This window comes from Carassius auratus, chromosome 47 (genome assembly GCF_003368295.1).
Source record: "Carassius auratus strain Wakin chromosome 47, ASM336829v1, whole genome shotgun sequence".
Lineage (NCBI taxonomy): Eukaryota > Metazoa > Chordata > Actinopteri > Cypriniformes > Cyprinidae > Carassius > Carassius auratus.
The window spans coordinates 5,718,234-5,739,695 of NC_039289.1; the positions used below are offsets into that span (position 1 = coordinate 5,718,234).

Sequence of the window (21,462 nt, forward strand, 5' to 3'; positions counted from 1 at the left end):
AGAAATATAAGTGTCGGCTATTCGCAAAAATCTTTTAAGCATTGTTTGAAAGCACATTTTCTTATGGAGCATTTATAAATAGACAACAAGGTTGATGTATTGTATAGAAATATAGTGTTGTATGATTTTCTCAAAATGTGTTTCTAGTCATATATGGACACTTTATAGAAACATGATAGCTATATACTGTACATATGAAACATGACACAGAAACATCCAAATTGAAGCGCACTCAGACCCAAAACATATTTTATATTTTACGCAGGTATGCGAGTTCAAATGCCATGCAAGCTAAGCAAGTTTGATTTTGGTTGCATTGTGAAACGTAATTCATAAAGCAATACAAACGCATGTTTCATTCTCTATAGTGGGCGTTAGTGTAAAATGACTCTGTCTGCTTACATGTTTCTTATTCAGGGTCAAGTACTGTCATGGTGGAGCAACAGTTTAAAATGCGTTTTGAGTGAGGTTGCTAAAGTTAGTTAAATTGTATATATATATATATTATGATACAGTATATTGTTTGGACGTTTTCGGATATCCCATATATTTCTTTTAACTTAAACAAGACAAAATACTACTTTAGAAAATGTTAATTAGTCCCAAGCATTAATGTCTGGGCTTACATTCTTTCATATTGTTTAGGGCTTAAATCAAGTTCTGGAAGAGCCAAAACTACGTTTGCACCGTCTCTGTGCTTAGTCCTGAAGATGTGCTTTAGCAAACAGAAGAAAAAGGAGCGAGGCCGTTTCAGGCAATCTTACAGGGCCAGGGACCTTAATAACCGGGGTCCTCGCATTCAGCTCACTCCATTTCTCTTCTCTCTATAAATATCTCTCCACTCATCACGCCATTCTCCCTGTGCTGCAGCAGGGCCAGACCGACTATAAGAGGTCATGTGTGATGCAGGCAGAGGTAGGCAGAGACACAGGGCAGCTCTGGATAGATAATTGCCAAGTGATAAAGAGGTGATTGCCTGATGGCACCAAGGGAGACTAATGCCATCGGCAAGCCATAAAAAAAACCACATGCCTGACACTAAACGAATGCCGTCGCCAGGGCAACTTCTTCCCGTTGCTGTTTTTTTCCCATTTTGAAGGAAGAAAAGGTTATGACCTCAGTGATGAAGACTTCGCTGAAGGCAATTTGGTTCCTTTTGCCTGCACCTGAATGCTACCTGTCTATTCAAGATGCTGGGTAAAGTTTTGGTTTAGAAATGTTCAGGAACAGTTTTCCCTGTTTAATTGTTGTAATTATTTGTAATTATTATTTCACTCTCATGTCATTACAAACTTCTATGCCAAGTTTTTTGGCGGTAATTTTCTTTTTTGATTTTTTACACAGTTCCTGTTTTCCCAATGCCTCATCTCAGATCTTAAAACGACATAACAAATATCTAAAAATCACTTAAAATCAAAAGTCATGTGATTCTTTCATAACCATTTCTTTTAAATTATTCAGTTTAAACACTGAAAATCTTTCATTTAATTGTCATTAAATGAGAAAGAGCAGCTTGGACATTCCACTAAACATCTGTTTTTATATTCTGCGCAAAATAAATAAATCAATTAGGTTTGGAATGACAAATGTGTGAGTAATTAATGAGAAAACATTAAACAGAAAACACAACAGAATACATTTTTGGGTGAACTGTTTTATTCCAGATTACTTACAAAGCTCTTCTTAATAATCTGTCTGAGAAGACAGCTGTCAAGTCTATGCAAAAATATAATAAAATCAACTTAAAAGCTGGTCAGACACAACTCTTGGACAGTAGCCCAAGTTTTCGGAAGCTGAATGATACTTTTATGTTGGTAAATTGTACACATTTTATTTATTTATAAAATCTTGGTCACCATTCACTTAAAAGAAAAGAGCTGCTTGGAAATTCCACTGAATATCTCCTTTTATATTCTATGCAAGGGTTTGGAATCGCAAATGCATGAGTAAATAATAACACAGTGTTAGTAATTGGGTATAATGTTTTTATCTATTGAAGATTTTCTTATGCATCTCATTCCAGTAGCTTGTAGTGACCACAATTTCTTAAAACAGCACAAAATTGCCATAACATCAACATAAGTCCGCAATTCAACTCTTGCTCTTTATTCCAAGTCTTTGGAAGTCATGCAATTTGTTTATGTCAGTAAAAATAATAATAATAATAATAAAATCAGTTTAAACACCTAAAATCTTGGTCACCATTCACTTTGATGGGATGGAAAAGAGCAGCTTGGACATTCTGCTAAACTTGTCCTTTTATATTCTAAGCAAGAAATAAAGTCAGAAGCATTTGCAATGACAAATGGGAGGGTAAAATATTTTTAAATTTTTTTTGCTGAACTATCTCTTTGAATAAGAATAACAGAGAAACACAAGATGTTTTTTTAATTGTCTCATTTGCAGTCGACAGCCAAAGGACCTTGTTTTTTCTTTTCTTTTTTCCCCCCCTCCTTGTCTCCCCTCCACCCCCTTTCAAGAACAAATTGATGTTGCTCACTTCTCCCCAACATAATTACATGCTTGGGCCTCCAATTTTCTGTTTTAATTCCTAAAGAGCAGAACTGAATGCCACATCGTTATCTGAGGCAATCTGGTGGCAGCCATGAAAGGCGACATTATCTGAGCCGTTCATGGAGGGAAATTACAATATGGAAGTCTTCAACTCACCGCACTATGCTCTGCCCAAAGCCTGTCCCTCTGGCTTTTAAAGGGCATTAGCAAACTGTCACCCGGTGAGAGCCAGCCAGCTTAACTCTGATGTCCCATTCAGCAGGAAGGAAGAGGTCGCGAGATTGGCACAAAAGCGCCTGATTACTGTGGCGTGGCTATTACAAGGCGGAGAGAGGCTAGACTGTCTCGTCCCACCCTTACGTGAAGGTTGACAAATGCATTAAACCAGTGGCCTGTGACCCATTTTTAAGTTTCCAAATACTTGCAAACTCACCCAAGTAACAATTTAGCTATACGTAAAAAATTAAAAATACAAATAAAACTTATCTGACATTGCAGTAAGACATTCCTGTTAAAGGAAGATTCTCTAAAAAAACCCATTCAATAATAAGGGCCCTATCATACACCCGGCGCAATGCGACGCAAGGCGCAGCGCAAGTGTGTTTGCTAGTTTCAGTCCAGCACCGTTCGCATTTTCCGCCCAGCACCACGTCATTTAATTAGCAAATGCATTTGTGCCCATTTGTGCGCCCATGGGCGTTCTGGTCTAAAAAAGAGGTGTGTTCAGGCGCATTGCTATTTTAAGGAGCTGAAAATAGACTGCACCATAGACCAACTCAAACCTGGTCTAAAGAGCACGGTGGTAGAAAATGCGCCTCTGGGCGGATCCACAGTGCGCGTTGACTTTGCTTAATACACACAGGGATGTGCATCACACAAACATGCCAAATATTAAAAATAAAAGGATTACAGTGTAAAATAATATTATTGTGTAGGCTACATAAATATAAAAATGTAATGATTGATAGTCATTGCATGTATTAGAATTAGACTATACCTATTTGCAATTCCGCCTATTACTACTTATAATTATGAATGAAATTGGCGAATTAATTGAACATTCGTGCCAATACACACACATATATATTAACTGACTCATCGCACGGAGCTTTGGTGGATTTCTGCTTGTCCCGTAGATGATCTGCTCGCGCGCTTTTACTTCGCATACGAGCAGAACGGTTTTTTCGCTTGAGAAGCATTCAGCTTTTCCACCAACAAATTCCGCCATGTAAATATCCATCTGCCGTGGCACGATGAGCGCATCTCGCTCTTAAAGGAAATGGGAGATGACACTCTGATTGGTTTATTGAACTTTACGCCCATCACTCATTAAGAGAATAGGGACAACCGTTTTTCTGTCGTTAAAATAGCAAAAGTGGATTTGAACACACCCTGAGTGTAACTGCTCTGTGCGCTTTACACTTTGCATTTAGATCGTTAAAATAGTGCCCTAAGTGTTCAAATATTAAGCAGTGTTGCAAAAATGTAAACGTTGGAAACCTCAATTAATTTCCAATACCTCTGAATTAAATATTTCTCTTCAAATGTTCCCAGTGTACAATTAAGCAATGCTGAGCTTTTTAGTTTACTTACTCAGCATATTTGTGCTGAGATATTATTTATATTCATTTAACATATTTATGCTCCTTGTTTTCCTAAAACTGTGGATTTTGCCTGTAGGATAATAGATGGTCCTCAGCAGTTTGTTGATGGAATTATGCAAATGAAAGGAGGAGTTTATAGATAGTAATGCTTGCAAGGCTTATAGATTAGTTTTGTGGGTGTACGGCATATTTCAGGATCAGTGACAAGGCCAGATAGAAAATATGATTGCCTTTCTACTATTCAGAGATGAAAGAGCGGCAGAGAGCAAAGTCTACCTGAACAATATCATCTTCAGTATTCAAATGAAGGGTGGCAGCTCGATGATTATTGCATGATGTAGCATATTACTTTTGGCCTTTTTTTCCTCTTTGGGGACTGCATGCTGTCATGTACAGGAATGTTGTTTCATTAGTTGCATTATTGTTTAACTGGACGAGAATATTTTGATGCCGACCACGATTTATAGAAGCATTGTTCTTGTGTACATATATATGTATATATATATACATATTTCATCGTTGTATTTGTATATTCCTTAATAGCTAATTTTATTCCCAACAAACTGAATATGGCATCTATTCTGACAAAAGTGGATTGCACAAGTGACATTATTAGAAAAAACGTCTAGGGTACATGTAAGCTAGCATGTATGCATGAGGTAAATTCTGGATCTAAGAATATCTGCTTCAGAATAACGGTGATAAATTCAGCCTTGATAGCTGTCACACTGTAAAAGAAAGTGGGGGAGGGAAAAGAAGTTGCACTGTCAAGCATCATGAAGAAAGCATCACCTTAAAGTTTGAAAGGGAAAAAATGAATACAATTCCATTTTTTATTTTTTTACTCTGAACTCCCAGGTTCCTTAAGGACTACAATAATATGTGCGTCTATCCCTCCATTAGAATGAGCCAGACCGACAGCTATTGAAATGTTTCGAGGGGGCTTGTGACAGCCCTCTGACTGGGAAGATGGACGCTTTCACTAAACATAGGTTGACACATTTTTTCTCTTTTCCGCTCTACTTTCTCCTCTACTCTGTGAAGCACTTCCTATCCATCATGCCCCCATGTAGCCTGTGTGCTTTTAGTAACCTTTCTCTCTTTTTCTCCCTCTCTGCTTTCTGTTTTTTCTCTGTATCTATCCGGCAGCTGATGCAGCAGCAAGCGGCCCTCATGGCTGCTAGTCACGGTGGCTACCTGGCACCCAGCGTGGCCTTCCCCACCACCCAGATCCACCAGATGGGGGCGCTCAATATCAACAGCCTGCCACCCACCCCCATGACCCCGGTGTCGGGTGAGTTTCATCAGACACTGGGTGAGCAACAGTGCTTCATTTCCTCTCTTTCGGGGTGGGGTCTGAGTGTTACCGTTGCATTAGTCAGACTGACATAGTCAGTCTCGAACTCAAATGTACTTTATAAGTTAGATTTCAGTCGGACTAAAGCTATGGAACATGAACAGAAAATGAACATTCTAGACGATCTAGATAACACAATTGCTTCACCCAGCCTGTTAATCACACATAAATTGGCCATACGTTGTGTGTCAACTCTAAAAATTGGTGAAGCGAGATGTTTATTTAATGTATTAAGTGTTCGAGTGCACACTTATTATGTATACTTGGATGGACTGTAGTTTGACTACGCAAAACCCCACTTTAGCTTGATTGTAACTGTGCATGTACTGCAAGTGTAATTGTATACAAAAAGCACAAAAATGTACACAGTAACGTAATTTTTTAAAAAGATAGTTTTCTTTTAAACACTAAAAACACTGAAAAAGTTAGCGCAAATGTGAATAGTATTTGCGATTTTCTTCTGAATGATTGATACTACAATAAAAACCTGCATTGTAACTGCACATGTAAACGTACATTTACATAGTGTTAAAAAGTCAGTGCGCAATACTTTTGGACAGAACAAAAGCACAAAAATAGTTGTCCAATCTTGTCCAATCAGTTACGTTAAACTGCAGAAACATTAGCAGGAGTATGAATAGTGTAGTTTTCTGTAATTAAAAAAGTCAGTACACGTAGGTTTATGGGTAGAAGCAAAGCACAAAACGGTTTACATCTGCATGAATTTCTTTATTTTTACAACTATGTTTGAAACCAAATAATAATAATAATTAGCGTGTGAATAGCAAATTCTGTTATTAAAAAATTAGCATGCATTACTTTTTACTTTTGGATTAATAGAATGAAAGCACAAAAACGAATTTCGCAGAATGTTTTTTATTATTATTGTTAAACAGATGTGTAAATAGTTTTTGAGGATTTGTTCTGATACCACAATAAAAATAATAATAATAATAATAATGAAGTTTTTTTATGTGATATTAACTATTTCGATAATTGATGCAAAATTGCTTCTAGATCATGTAACCTAAACCAAATGTGCTGTGTTTGAGCTCGTCCATAATTGAGCTGCCGATAGTCAAAAAAAATCGACCTACGCGAGATGACCGTCACATGGGCAGACATGGAATTGCAGTTTCACATGGGAGATTTGTTGGAATATACTATGACATTCCAAAACAAGCCCATTTCTCAAATCAGCTCATCTCGTGTCACATTTGAAGTTACAAAAACGCTCATGCTGACATTTCCTAAATGGCATGACAAAATTGCATCCTCATGCAGCTTTGATAATCAGGACACGATTGGTCTGATTGTCATTCCCAACCCCCCCGTTATCACACAATCTAAACAAACAGGAGATCTTTTTGGATAATGGCCACCTTACAGCATTTGCTTATGCAGCGGTATTGCACTTTTCCAACCCCTTCTGAAAACATGCCATCGAGTGAATCATGCTCAGCTTTAACAAAGCTCATTCCTCTTTTGTCAACAGCACTGCTGTACCAATTTACACTATACACCACGACACCGGACAATATCATTTGTCATTGAGTAACTTGCAGCGAACTGGCCGGCTCATTTCAAAGCACATTTTTAGTTTCCTGGCTAATTGACTTACCTTAGAATGACAAAACATTTGTGTTCTTATGCAAAGTTAAAACACAAGCTTGATTACCTGAGGGGCTGGAACAAGAAGACGCCCCCCTGGCATCACATACAATATAGATTTAATACGGTTCCATCTTTTACAAGCCGCCATCCAGTCCTATAAAAGCCTCATCCAATTAAAGCTCCAGAGCTGTCAAGCAACATTCCTCTTCTGTGAGGCTGAGGTTATCCATGTGTGGCATTACATGCAAATGTACTTACTTGCTACTTCAAATATTAAGGCAGACAGACAGGACGGTTAGTCAAATGTTTTGTCAAGACAATGCAAAACATACACTTTTTTCCACCCGGGATCATCCATCACTCACCGCATGTTTGTTTTAGCAGCACCCGTTGTATTAGCAGTCCTAAAATTCACAGGGCTGCAAGACTGACACGGTTATATTGAAAAATTACATGTCGATACTACTGCATAGTTGACTTTTTCACTGGTTATGAATGCCAATACTTACTGATGTCCATGAAACTATGATAATGTCACTTAAACGTAATAATACTATCGCTAATGTCCATGAAACTATAGCAAGGCCATGGTGTCACAAACCATAGAAATAATGTAACAAATGTCAATGGTAAGCCATTATGGTAAAATGTTACAAAAGCATAGTATTACCATGATAAATACTCATGAAACCACCCTATTACCTTAATAAAAGTCACAACACATAGTAAATTTTCATTAAACCGTAGATACACCATGGTAATTGTTCATGAAACCACAATATTGCCATGGTAAATGTCACAACTCATAGTGTGACCATGGCAAAGATCTATAAAAGCATGCTATTTTATATATGTAATAACATATAGTACTGGTGCTAAGTTTTTTTTGTTTTTTTTTGGACGTTCAAAAATGATCCATCTCTTTGTAAAACAACCGCGCTCATATGTTTGCGTTTTATCCTCTTTGACTGGGATCAGTGTCATATTAACATGCAGTGCAGCTGCTGGGGTGAATATCGGCCTCTCTTACACTGACTTAATTGAAAGAGACTGGCGGAGCTGCGCGGATCTCCTGTGGACGCGGGATGTGCTGAAATATGCACAGCGTTGGACACGCTCCTGTGTGCGCGGGTGAGCTCTGCTCTACTGATTGCCTTCCATTATTGAACCTATTGGAATCTGTTGCATTATTAATCCTGGGCAAGGTAGAACGGATGGCGTTAAAAATATTCAGAGGACTACAATAAATAAGATATTCATACTTTTTTCTATTTTTTATTTCTAGTTCATTCTATCATTTGCATCTCCCTGGGAGGCACAGCACCTCTGGTTTATTCAATACATCTGCCTGTGCGCGCGTACACACACACACACATATTCTTATTGGTTATGACGTGTGTGTAGAGCATTGTGGAACCATGTTATGCTCTTATGGGAAAAATAAGAGGGATACTGGAATCTGATTGGATATTAAGTGCTAATGTTTTCAGAAAAATATTTCAATTTCTGTGTTTTTAGATGGTAACCTAATTGTGACGGGAAAAAAAAAAAAGCCTTCTAACTTCAATTCATCATAAAGTGTTTTTTAGGGAATTGGGCTGCAATTTGAAGACATCTGGCAAGACCACAGTTGAACGGCAGAACAGCTGTCACATCATCTGAGGCTGCTTTCAGATCTCCATCTTTTAGTTAATGCACAAGCGCAGAGTATTATTAAAGCCAAATATCCCTAGCGTTAGAAATAACGTGAGGTTCCAGAGTAATAGCTGAACATCTCATTGTGCTTAAGTGGAGCAACAGAGAAAGGATGGGCAAAATTGGATTACAAAATAGACAACATCTGATAATTTGCCATACCCACTGAATACCACGGTGGATGACTTGCATATTCATAAACATGTTATTTACCTCGTCTCCCAAGGATTTCAGAAATAAAGCATTACCATGGCACTCTGTCCGAAAAAGAAAAAAAGAAAATAACAGATAGTAAACTTACTTACAGCTAAGAAGATTTAATGCCACACTAGTGCAACAGCATGTACTGTTATGTGTGGTTTCATCATCAGGAGTAACCTAGGAAACCTGGACGTCATCATCCAGAGGCATCCACATTCTGCGGTGCACTCAGCGTTTGGGAGAGCAACAGAGGGGTTAAGAGTGCTTGCTGAAAACAATGGCACGGCCCTCTATTAACAGATGTAAAGTACTTAAGCGCGATGGTGCGTGCACTCTCAGCCAGATGGCGCCCTCTATTAGAGGATGTATCGATACCATGATGCATGGTGATGTTTACCCCTATTTTATTTCTTTTTTATAAGAGTAATGTATAGCAGGTGCAAGCTCTTGAGCTACAAACAGATCAAAGTCAACGGAATGGTAGTCTAATAGTCAGCGGTGGGATTAAATGGCTTGAAACTGTGCAGCCAGGCTTGTTGCGTTATTCGTCTCTGCCCTAAAGTTCATACCCTGACACAGACTTGATAGGTTTTGCAAAGCCACCGTCCTGCTCTTTTCCTGTTTAAATGGAGATGTGCCACAGACAGATGAGAGGCTGCATATGTCGGATGTTTCTGTTGTGTTTCAAGCACCGGACGAAGTTAATGAGGTGTCAGGCGCAGCATTTGCGAGCCATCCAGGAGGCGCGGAACATGATGGGGACGGTTGAGTTCACCTTGTGTGCCGTCAGGGTCATAAAACCCATTGACTTTGTTCTCGGTCTCTCGGGGCTGAAAAATAGAGATTGCTCTCGTACGCACAAGTTGTGTCGCATGCCGGTGCCCTCAGAGATGCTGTTTTTCTGTTTTAGGAAATCACTGGTTGTAAAAAATCATGGTGATTATGGATATTATGTTTTGTTAAGTACTTGATAATGCATGTTTAGAGGGCTAGAGCTGCATTGACGTCTGTTTAAGATATTAAAATGCTGTTTCAAAGTTTCATTAGGCTGCACTAAAGATCATCTGGAGTCATTTATCTGTCATTTACTGATATAATAACTTTAAAAATGTTTGAACGCTAAGACCTGCTGTTGCATTTCTGCAACACAAAATAGTCTCATATTCACACTGATTTACATTTCTTCTGGTGTGGTGCCGTTTTTCTGTCTCCAAACTTGCAAAACAGTCCCAAGTGGTGTCAGCAGGCAGAAATTGTGTTTTGTGGCATGCTGGGAGATAGTAAATTATTTCATGCCAGACGTATTGCTATGATATATAGCGTTAAAGTGTCTAAAGTTGGTCTCTGTGATTAAAGGAATAGTTTGTTCAAAACTTACATTTCTGTCATATTTTACCTTGTTATTCTGAACCTTTGCAAGTGAATGAGGACTGCAGCTCCACAAATGACCATAGAAGCTCCATGATGTTGTGTTTGATGGAAGAAAGTCAGTCATACAGGTTTGGAAAGACCTGAGGATGAGTGAAAAATTACTGAATTAGCATTAAGAGTGAATTGTGATCCAATGTGTTGTGGCCAGATGGACGATTTAGTATATCCAATTTTGTCATAAAGTATCATAGCTGTGCATTTGTGGACTAGCGTAAAGATTCTCATTGCTTTACATAATTCCATTGCAAACCTCTTTATGAATTCAAGTGTAAATAAACATAAGCCAGGCTCTGCATTAAAATATGGATGTAATGGGAGTTAGTCATTGTGATTGGTTGGGCTGCAGTGCCAACCGATACAGTTCCAGTGCTCCTTGTTGATTTCAGTGTATAATTTGCATAATAAATCCTTTTGGTGCATATGGTAAGCGGTTCCTCATTGTAGTCACCATCAGGTGCAATCAGCATGGTGCACAGAGGGCAGATTGCAGTAATGTAAATCCAAATACACTTCCCTCTTGAAATAACAGTATTTGCAAAATCCTCGACATCTCGTAGTGCTAAACATACTAACAGGGTTGACAGATAAAAGATTTGTTTAATAACAGATGGATTCATTCTGGACTTTTGGAAGTGGATGCCAAAATAGACTCCGTCTGAAACATATTTCTGTGATATGGACCACACAGAACCACAAAGGGAAAGGATGATACAGTGCACACTTGGATTTACACTAATAACCATCTATTGATTCTTCTGATGTGAACTGCATGGCATACGTCAGTATGGGACCACTGCAAGCTATAGTAAACTTATAGACATATTGCTTTATTTTCACAACACGGTTTTTAAGATTATGAAGATTAGCTCTTAAACCTAGTCATTATGTACATTTTTATATAGAATGTAACACCAGATTTCCATGCAATGACCAGAGAAAAGATAAATCCAAAGTCTTGGACATAGAGTCATGTCAGCGATATGCGTATAATTAGTATTTTATCCAGTTCAAGAAACTGCTGATAAATTATTTTTGTCATCTTTTTATAGGCATTGCCTCATTTAAGGCAGGCGTCTCAAATTTATGCCTGACAGACTGATCATTAGCTTGGCAACTTGATGAAATCAAGATCTACTGAAATGAAGTGACGAGAGTTTTACGTGAAGTGCATTATTTGTCTATGAAAACAGCATGACTTATAGCAGGGTAGAAAGATTTTGGAATAAAGATGGTAGAGGAACGTTATTGGACCATTCTCCCAACATAAGGAAAACATTTTATTGATGACTTGTTGAACTTATATATTTCATTCAGTAACAAAAAGAAACATTAAAAACGGCTAAATCGCATTTAATTCCAGTATTATCTTAGCAACATGCTAACATCAAATCCTATTGAAATCAAGTCACAAAGCCATTTGTTCATCAAAACAAGTTACATTAATGAGTAACAAGGTATGTTAACACGACAGCAGTTTACAAAAAACAAAACTCTTAAAGGAACACTACACTTTTTGATATACAGTTGAGTTTTACCGTTTTCGAATCCATTCAGCCGATCTCCGGGTCTGGTGGTAACACTTTTAGCTTAGCTTAGCATAGATCATTGAATCAGATTAGACTGTTAGCATCTTGTTCAAAAAAGACCAAAGAGTTTTTATATTTTTCCTATTTAAAACTTGACTCTTCTGTAGTTACATCGTGTACTAAGAATAACAGAAAATTTCAAGTTGCAATTTTCTATGCCAATATGGCTAGAAACTATACTCTCATTCCGGCGTAATAATCAAGGAACTTTGCTGCCATATAATGGGTGCAGCAGGCTCAGTGATATTACTCAGCACCTAAAAATAGTTTCCAGCTAGTTTGTGTAGTTGCAGCAATAACAGAGTTGCTGGGGACTATTTTCACGTGAAGTGAAAAATGTCTAGTTCATTTTACTAGAGAGTTGGGTTTTTAGAACGCCCTCCATGCGCAAAACTCGAATGCAGTGACATGTCCATGGGCAGTTGTGGCCTAATGGTTAGAGAGTCGAACTTGTGACCCAAAGGTCGTGGGGTGAATGACCAGCCCTCTCTTCCACCCTCAGTACCATGACGGAGATGATCCCTTGAGCAAGGCACCAAACCCCCAACTGCTCCCTGGGCACTGCTGCAATATGGCTGCCCACTGCTCCGTGTGTGTGTGTGTGTTCACTGCTCTCTGCTAACTGCTGTGTGTGTGTGCACTTGGATAGGAAAAATGCAGAGCACAAATTCTGAGCATGGGACACCATACTTTGCTACATGTCATGTTACTTTACTTCACTTTAATGCATGTTTATTAGGGGTGTAACGATACGCGTATTCGTATTGAACCGTTCGGTACGAGGCTTTTGGTTTGGTACGCGGTACGCATTATGTATCGAACGGTTCGTTGGACTAATTAATTATATTTGAAAAAAAAAAAAGTGAAATATAATGATGCGTTCAACCAGGTAGCCTGGTGTTTGGGTGCACTTTGGATTCCCTGTAAGCGGGAATACTTGAAACATGTCAACTCATTTACGCCGACATCACCTTAGTGTGTCAGTATCTGGGAAAAGACGAAAAAAGGAGAAACATACACGCAACAAACTATGCCCACAGCATTTAGACAGACATTTCCGACGGACTCAAACAGGGCAAAAGACATCACCGCGGCGATTGGTAGGCTTCATTTACGTTACATTTACATTATAGCCGTGGATATGAGACCTTACTATTTACCATTCATTCTATCATCACCATTATAACTTACAGGGAATCCAAAGTGCACCCAAACACCAGACCTGTTGGTTATCGGAGGATCTTCTATTTCTGGTCTGTTAAATGCATTAGACATTTTGCAACGAGCCTTCTGCGTGTGCTGAGTGAGCGAGCGCCTTAGGGGCCGCTCACATCGCGGCTAAAAATGTGTGGAAAACGCTAGGCGCATCTTTCTCCTCCTTTCCAAAGCGTTCGGGCAGAAGCGCCCCTGAGGCGTCTGCCTTTGCTAAGCTACAATGACGTACTCTCTCCATGAGACGCGGAAATTTCAGCAAAGGATAAATGGATTTGCAGCTCTAAAAATCGCTTGCAGTAGGCTAGCTCTGCTACTAAATTTATTTCAAAATTGCAATCCATATACAACTATGATCAGCTGTTCCTTCATTTTGGCTGAGCTTTCAACGTTGTTATGGGAAAGGATGAAGCTGATTGGTTATTTCTTTTCACATGACCCGCGGTGCGCTTGCGGCATTCTGAAAAGTTGAGATGTTTTTACATTTTGCTTTATCTAAAACGTACTGTACCGTACCGTACCGAACCGTGACATCAGTGTATCGTATCGAACCGAACCGTGAATTTTGTGAACTGTTACACCCCTAATGTTTATTGTAGAGAACGATGGAAAAGCAGTATGGTGGAATCCAAAAACGTGTCCTGTATGAACTATCTGCTTTTTCCTAGCTATGCTGTGTACCCTGAGTCATTTATCTTGTCTTACTAGATTTTTTTTTGTATGCCTACTGAAGTCTTATTCCTCAACCAGAACATGATCTGAGTTTCCGTGACTAGCACAGTCTGTTTCCTAACCTTCCTGCCGGCTGGATCCTCCCGTCAGTGTTCAGCTTTTCGAAACTGTCACATCACAATGATAGATTCTCAACATTAGAACAGCATGCAGCTGTCGCTCGGCCCTGCACGTGTGGTCGGTTCGGCTGAGGCTGCCTGTTGGACATCCCCGAACGCACCTGGTCTCCTGGGCTCTGAGAAGAATGGGACACAGGCTTTAACTAATTCATCAATGTTCCGCGTGGGAAGCAAACAATCGCGAAAATGCTTAGGAACAGGAAATAGCACAAACAAGAGTTTGTCCCACTGGAATTCCCCCAGGTTACAGCAGTGCGAGGCTTGAGTGCAAGTTTTGGGAACCTTTAGGTTCGATACGAGCCTGGTTCCGCTGGGCAGACAACACTGTAGCCGGTTTGAATCCATCGGATCAGTCATGATTCTAAAAAGACTTTTCTATATGGTCTTTTGCCACATTGTAATTGAGGCATGCTGGGGGTTTCCATGACGACCGGCCTCTATGTCCAGCATTGTTTTCGTGGGTATAGATTGAAAAGGTATCCTATGGGAACCGTTTTCTAGTTTCTACCGATAAACAGCCGCGGCTCAGAAATGATCAAGGCTTGGGATTGAACAACGACTTATGCTAGCAAGGGTCAATTAAACGATTCACTTACAGATGTTCACAAAACATTTTTCTAGTAGATAGACAGATAGATAGATAGATTTTAGCTAGTTATCAACAGCATTCTCTTTATATGTAAGCATATACATGTTTTATGCTCTGATATGAAATTGCAGACTTTTTGCACACTTTGTTTTTGGAAACTGTCCCAATGTACAATGTGCTGTCTGTGTTTGTTTTCCTGGCTCGGCAGGCCTCAGCTCACCGCCTGCCAACATCACCACATCAGCCGTCCCCAGCATTGTCACTCCTATCGTCAACGGCTTTACCAGCATCCCTCACCAGCCCAACGGACACCCTACGGTCGAGGCCATGTACACCAACGGACTGACCCCTTATTCTACCCAAAGCCCCACGGCTGCAGACACCCTACAACAGGCCTTCACAGGGGTGCAGCAATATACAGGTTCATTACCTCAATCCGCCTCCTATATATATATATATATATATATATATATATATATATATATATATATATATATATATATACACATATAAACCATAGAAACTTTTGTGCTGCTTACTTAAAATTGGATGGCTGTTTTTGACCAACCGTGTGCCAGTTTGTATTTTCTTCTTCTTTTTTTTGAGTACCCTTGTTCAATGCTGTATCGCATAAATCCAAGCTGTTATCACACAAATTTTTCTTTGCGCGCACAGCCATCTACCCAGCGACCACACTGACCCCTATCGGCCAAAGCCTGCCACAGCCACCACAAGTCATTCAACAGCAGCAGCAGAGAGAAGGTGAGGGTGAGAGATTTTTCATTTGTTTTGGCATAAGGATCAATACTACGTGCATGATGATGAGTGAATAGTTCATTATGCTGAAATAATTGCAAATAGCATCTTCCATTAAAGTTATAGTTCAGTCAAATAAATGAAAATTTGCTGATTTATGCACCCGCAGGGCATCCAAGATGCAGAAATGTTTGTTTCTTTGTTGGAACAGATTTGGAGAAATGCAGCATTACATCACTGGCTCACCAATGGATGCTCTCTAGTGAATTGGTGCCATCAGAATGAGAGTCCAAACAGCTGATAAAAACATCACAATAATCCACACCACTTCCGTCGATAAATTAACGTATCAAGAAACTGAAAAGTGTTTGTAAGAAATAAATCCATCAAGGCATTTTAACATAAATATTGCTTCCGGCTCAAATACGAGTCCTCTATGCATAATATTGCTTTCTCCAGTGAAAATGTCACCTTGTGTGAATCAGGAGAGAAATATCCACAGACAAGCAAAAACAATTCAGAACAGTTCTAAACAAGTTGATTTCTGACTTAAGAGGACAACAGGGAACGGACATTTCCACTGGAGGCATCGTTTCTCATATATTATTGACTCATATCTTGACCAGAAGTGATGGCTTAAAATTAACATTTCTTTTTTTTCACCTTACAAACACACAGCTTTTTATTTCACAAGACGTTAATTGATAGACTGGAGTCATGTGGATTATTGTGATGTTTCTATCAGCTGTTTAGACTATTGGATATTCTGACAGATCAACTGACGAGAAAGTTGCTAAACTTCTCCAAATCAGTTTATTAAGGCCCAATCCCAATTCCTTTTTTATATATTCCCCTGAGAAAATATCCCCCTAAGGATTGGGACACCACTACTATGCCGTCACACGCCATCATTCGTCGTCTAGCTCTTACAATACACACATATACTGGTGTGCTGGTGTGCATTAGAGCCTTTAATTATCGTTCTGTATTAATGAGCTGCAGACACACATATTAGAAATCACGCAGCTCACACATCCAGGAGAAAATAACCTGGTCAACGCTGCCCCACGACTTTTATTAAATACAGTTTAAATACTGAATCGCTACATTATATTTTCCAGCTTCGAGAGAATACAATCGCTGGTTTTAAGTAAACTCACTCTAAAAAGATAAACGCACAGACGTGAAAACATGCAACTTCCAATTCTCTCTCTCTCTCTCTCTCTCTCTCTCTCTCTCTCTCGCATAGGAAATATTTGAGAAAATGGTTTAGCAATTTCTAATTATTGGGGGGATAATTGTCTACGACAGTTATAGCCCTGATCAGACATATGCTGTGGCACCATCACGCAGTCTTTAATGATATGACGTTAGCAAATATTAGCGATTTTTTGCAAATATGTCTTTGAGTAACATGACCGTTAATATGAAGTCACAAATTGAATGTAACATAAAACAAATGATTACTTTTTCGTTAAAATCTTTATTTATGCCAAAAAAGCTTACATTTATGTGTCGTTTTGTTCGCTGTAGCAGCCATGTTTCCGAGATAATTCATACCTCTTCGTTTGAAGTGTGGTCCCGAAAAATCTTTGTTTGAAGGGCTATCTGGCCCTTCCCCTTACCTGTTCCCCTCCAACCAAAAGATAATCGAGACACCCCTACCCCTTCACGTGAATGCACGAAACGGAGGGGGTAGGGTAAACAGGAAAGGCTTAGGGGTAGAATTGGGATTGGGCCTAAACAAACTCATCTACATCTTGGATTGCCTGAGGATGCGTACATTTAAATTTTTGGGTGAATTATCCCTGTAACTCTTTTTACGCCATAAAATATTTGTTATAAGTAAAGTGTTTCTTTCATTTCTCTAAATGTTAGGCAATTTTTTTAAGCACGTGTTAGCATTATGATAAAAAGTACTTGTAACAACATTGCATTCTAAAACAAAGGGGCACCAAGGCATGAAGTTAAACATATTATTTAAATATAATTATATTGAATAACGACGTATTTGTGTTGCAGGACCAGAGGGCTGCAACCTCTTCATCTACCATCTACCGCAGGAATTTGGCGACAACGAGCTCATGCAGATGTTCCTTCCATTTGGTACAGTCATCTCCTCCAAGGTCTTCATGGACAGAGCCACCAACCAGAGCAAATGTTTTGGTGAGACAAATCAGCATGCATATTCATTTCTACGTTTTGGTAACAGTACTAGATGACAGTGATCTCAAAATAGCTAATTAGCAGCCAATTAACCTAAATTAGCCTGATTCCAGCATCAGTTTTAAACTTAAATATCAGTGAAAAGTCACAAAAAAGTAAAAATATTGGATTACAACATGATAAATGTGGATAACTGTAGAACAAGTATTGAGTAAGTGAATTACAGCCCACCCCAAAACAACCTACAATCGATCTCTGTCCGTTTCACAATGTGAACTCCATTCTGTATTCTGTGTCAAGCCACGAACCGGAGCGCTGCCTTTTAAAAACCCCTGAGCCAGAAAAAAAAAGTCCTAAGTGAAGCAAAAAGGCCCATTATGGATCAACATCTGTTCCCGCTCCAGGGGGAGACATTTCCCAAGCCTCAATTAATAGCATCTCCAGTCTCCTGGAGGAGGTTAATAAGATATACATTTGTGAAGTAGGGCCTATTTGCGGTATTGACTTATACACTATGCATTTACTGCATAATGTCAGGTCTGGGTAACAGGCGCTCGGAAGAGTAATTAATCTGCGGTGGGGGCCGCGACTTGAGATGGGCCGATGGGATTTGGCTGGGAGCACTGACATACATATAGATTCGCTTAAGCAGCCTTGTGGCTTTATCCCCCACGTCACCTTCATGCGGACCCTCTCATCTTGTAGATACAAGCCTTGAAATGGGGGTTAGTTCCAGGGACGGTTAGGCGCCAAGGCCACTCTGCTCCCAGGTGGTTGATAGCCGATGAAAGCGCCCGCTGTTTTTCACAGTTCACTGCCGGTTCCTGATGACACTCGCAATGCTGGCGAAAGTGCATCCTCACTATATTTGAGCTTTTTGGTCGCTGGCTTTTAAAAGCCTATGGGTTTGGACAGGAAGCTGGGGTTGTCATGCATGAATGTGGTTTGCATGCTGTGGGAGTCCTGTGGGGCGATTTGTCCCTGTTCTATACCACCAGTGGCTTATATATGCTCAAAGGAGCCCGCACGGATGCATATATGGTGATTTTCCAGAGATCGAAGTTGAAATAAGTTCATAAAAGAGCCATTTTTTACTTGTTGGACACCTTGCTTTAATATGAAGCCATGTAATCAATTTTAGTATCCGGAGGACTTGGTTCACGTCTGTTCTCGTGCTCTCTTGCAGGCTTCGTGAGCTTCGACAACCCAGCAAGTGCACAGGCCGCTATCCAGTCCATGAACGGCTTTCAGATCGGCATGAAGAGGTTGAAAGTGCAGTTAAAACGGCCAAAGGATGCGAGCCGCCCGTACTGACAGGGCCCGACCCACACACGGCTCTCAGCAACCGCACAGGTAGCACTTTTGGACAACAGACACGATTTTTAACAACAAGACACAAGACAATTAACCTGAAAACTTGAGAATTGTTTCTTTCATATATAAAATTTTCAAAATATGTAGTATTTATAGTAAAACATTTACAAGTATTTATGCTTTTATTATTAAATACATTTAATCTTAATTTAAAATTCAATATATTTAATATTCATAAAAATAATTTAAATGCATTATTTATTTCATTCTTAGTTTTATATATATATATATATATATATATATATATATATATATATATATATATATATAATTACTGATATTCATAAAAATACATTTCAGCATATTATTAGTAAATATTTTTGATAGAAAATAAATATTTAATATATTTAATATTCATAAAATACATTTAAATACATTATTTATTTTATTCTTATTGTTACTTTTCTTCATAATAACTATATATATAAAACTGATATTCATAAAAACTAATTAAATATATTATTAGTATATTTTGTGATAGAAAATAAATATTCAATATATTTAATATTAATTTAAATGGATTGTTTTAGATATGATTATTGTATTGTTATATGTGTTATAGTACTTCAATATATATTTTATTTGATATATCAAATACAATTATAATAATTGTTTTATATTAATTTACAGTATATAATTTAATTGTAAATAACTTTTATATGATATTATTTGTTGTTTCATTTTCTTTTACAGGATTAGAAGAGTGAAATCTCAAAAGGAATTTAACTTTTTCTTTCAAAACAAACAAGAACAACATGAAGGGATTTTTTTGAAGACATTTCGGCGTTTATTTTCGGAAGATGTTCGGTACAGAGGAGGGGTTGCAGGTGAACCGGCACCCGTGGACAAACCACACTCGGCACAGTGCACGAAAGACAAGTGGAAGATCTCTCTAAAGACAGAGAACTCGACATGACCTGTCTCTCTCTGGGCAAAGCACCATCAGTCAAGCAACAAACAAAAAGAAAAAAGAAAAAAACGAGTGAGAACAACTTCAATTTCTGTATACATATTATACACACATATGCTATTTAAAGGAAGAGGCGCTTATGGCTTTTATTACACTGGACAAATGAGGGTTAAACTTGAACACCGAGGAAAAATGCAGTGGAAAAAAAGAAGCTCTTCTTGTCCCGCTAGTGGACTTTCTTTCTCTTTTCCTCTTACCTTTTCTTCTGTCGTCGTCTTTCAGCAAACGCAGGACTTTCTGTGTTCACAGAGGCTTCCATGCCCTCAGTGAAACTGATAAATCTTTCACCCCAAAGGGACCAAAGGACCAAACATTTTTATTCCTCAACAGAAATATATGGTATTAATAACAATACTAATACTACAAACTACTACTAACAACATAAGTTTAAAGAAAAGAAAAAAAAAGCATAAATATTCGCTTCAGGTCGGAAGAGGAAAGGGATTTTGAGTTCTTTTCCTTTTACATTTATAGCTACTGGGTTTCAGAATATTTAAACAAAATAAGAAAAAAAGGAGAAGAAAAAACAGTATTTTAAAAGCTATACTATTTTAATGGAGTAGAATATGTGGATTAGAGATTGTTAGGAGCATGTTCAGCCATTTTTATCCATGAAGAAAAAAAAGAGGGGGGGGGGGCTGTCCATTTTCCATTGTTTATTTATTTATTTATTTATTTTTTGCTCTGAGGTTCCTTGGATGTCAAAAATAGGCCCACATTCCAAAGAACAAATGCTAAGTATTACTATATATGCATGTGCGAAGCGATGCTGGTTTAGTGAAGCCTTGGGCAGTTATTCAGTACACATAAACAACCATATTTATCCGATGAAAGCTTTACTTATCAAGCAGAATAAGTACCTGTGGCTTCAAACTATCCGCAATATAACAGCTATAATTCACAGAAAACACAGTTAACGCTTGACAGGGATTTATTTATTTATTTATTTGTGTACTTTTTCAACTGAAGCAGTTCTAGTTTGATTCATCAGGTCTACGATCATGCAGCGCGAAGTAACGCTCAACTTTACCATTAACCATTTTCATATCATCCATTTTATTCATCTTTCAAGAACATACTCATCTAACAGTTGTGCCAAATGCTGAATATCAACTGACAAAGCACATTGGTAAGTAAGCTAAGCAGTTACAAAGATACCAAGCCTTAATAAACCCTTACACAAGCCACAAAATGAGGTTCTTTACAGACCTTCCGAAGGGACAAACTTGTTTTTGCTTACAACTTCTGAAGCACATCAGAATTTTTTTCAGGGACCTAGCATCAAATAAAAGAATCAAATTTAGCTTCGGAAACCTGCACAATCAATTCCACCTTAACGTTCATTTCGCTAATAGATGAGTTTAAGATATAGAAAACGCCGGGGGACGAATCGTGGGATCTGCAGATAACCCATATTTCTAAGAATACGCTTCTCAGGCTGGTATGGATTAGCTTGACGCTAACTGTTTGCAAGGGTCTAATGAGCAGCCTCTAAAGAGCTCATGAACAGCTTGCAAATAGCAGCCATGGGGGTTACAGTTG

The 21,462-nt window shown here is 38.6% G+C and overlaps 1 protein-coding gene across 7 annotated transcripts in view; it reads left to right on the forward strand.

The window, feature by feature from the left end:
- Nucleotides 1-20,425, forward strand: part of LOC113064903 (CUGBP Elav-like family member 5) — a 72,045-nt gene extending 51,620 nt beyond the window's left edge. For 2 of the 7 annotated variants that reach the window (XM_026235907.1, XM_026235911.1), the window contains exons 5-10: nt 5,268-5,433; nt 14,860-15,075; nt 15,330-15,422; nt 17,433-17,576; nt 18,763-18,929; nt 19,644-20,425. In XM_026235907.1, the coding sequence (XP_026091692.1) occupies nt 5,268-5,433; nt 14,860-15,075; nt 15,330-15,422; nt 17,433-17,576; nt 18,763-18,890 (747 nt within the window). In that variant the 3' untranslated portion in view covers nt 18,891-18,929; nt 19,644-20,425. The remainder of the gene's footprint in view (nt 1-5,267; nt 5,434-14,859; nt 15,076-15,329; nt 15,423-17,432; nt 17,577-18,762; nt 18,930-19,643) is intronic. The other 5 variants (XM_026235910.1, XM_026235912.1, XM_026235909.1 and 2 more) reach the window with 4 other exon arrangements.
- Nucleotides 20,426-21,462: the final 1,037 nt, after the last annotated feature.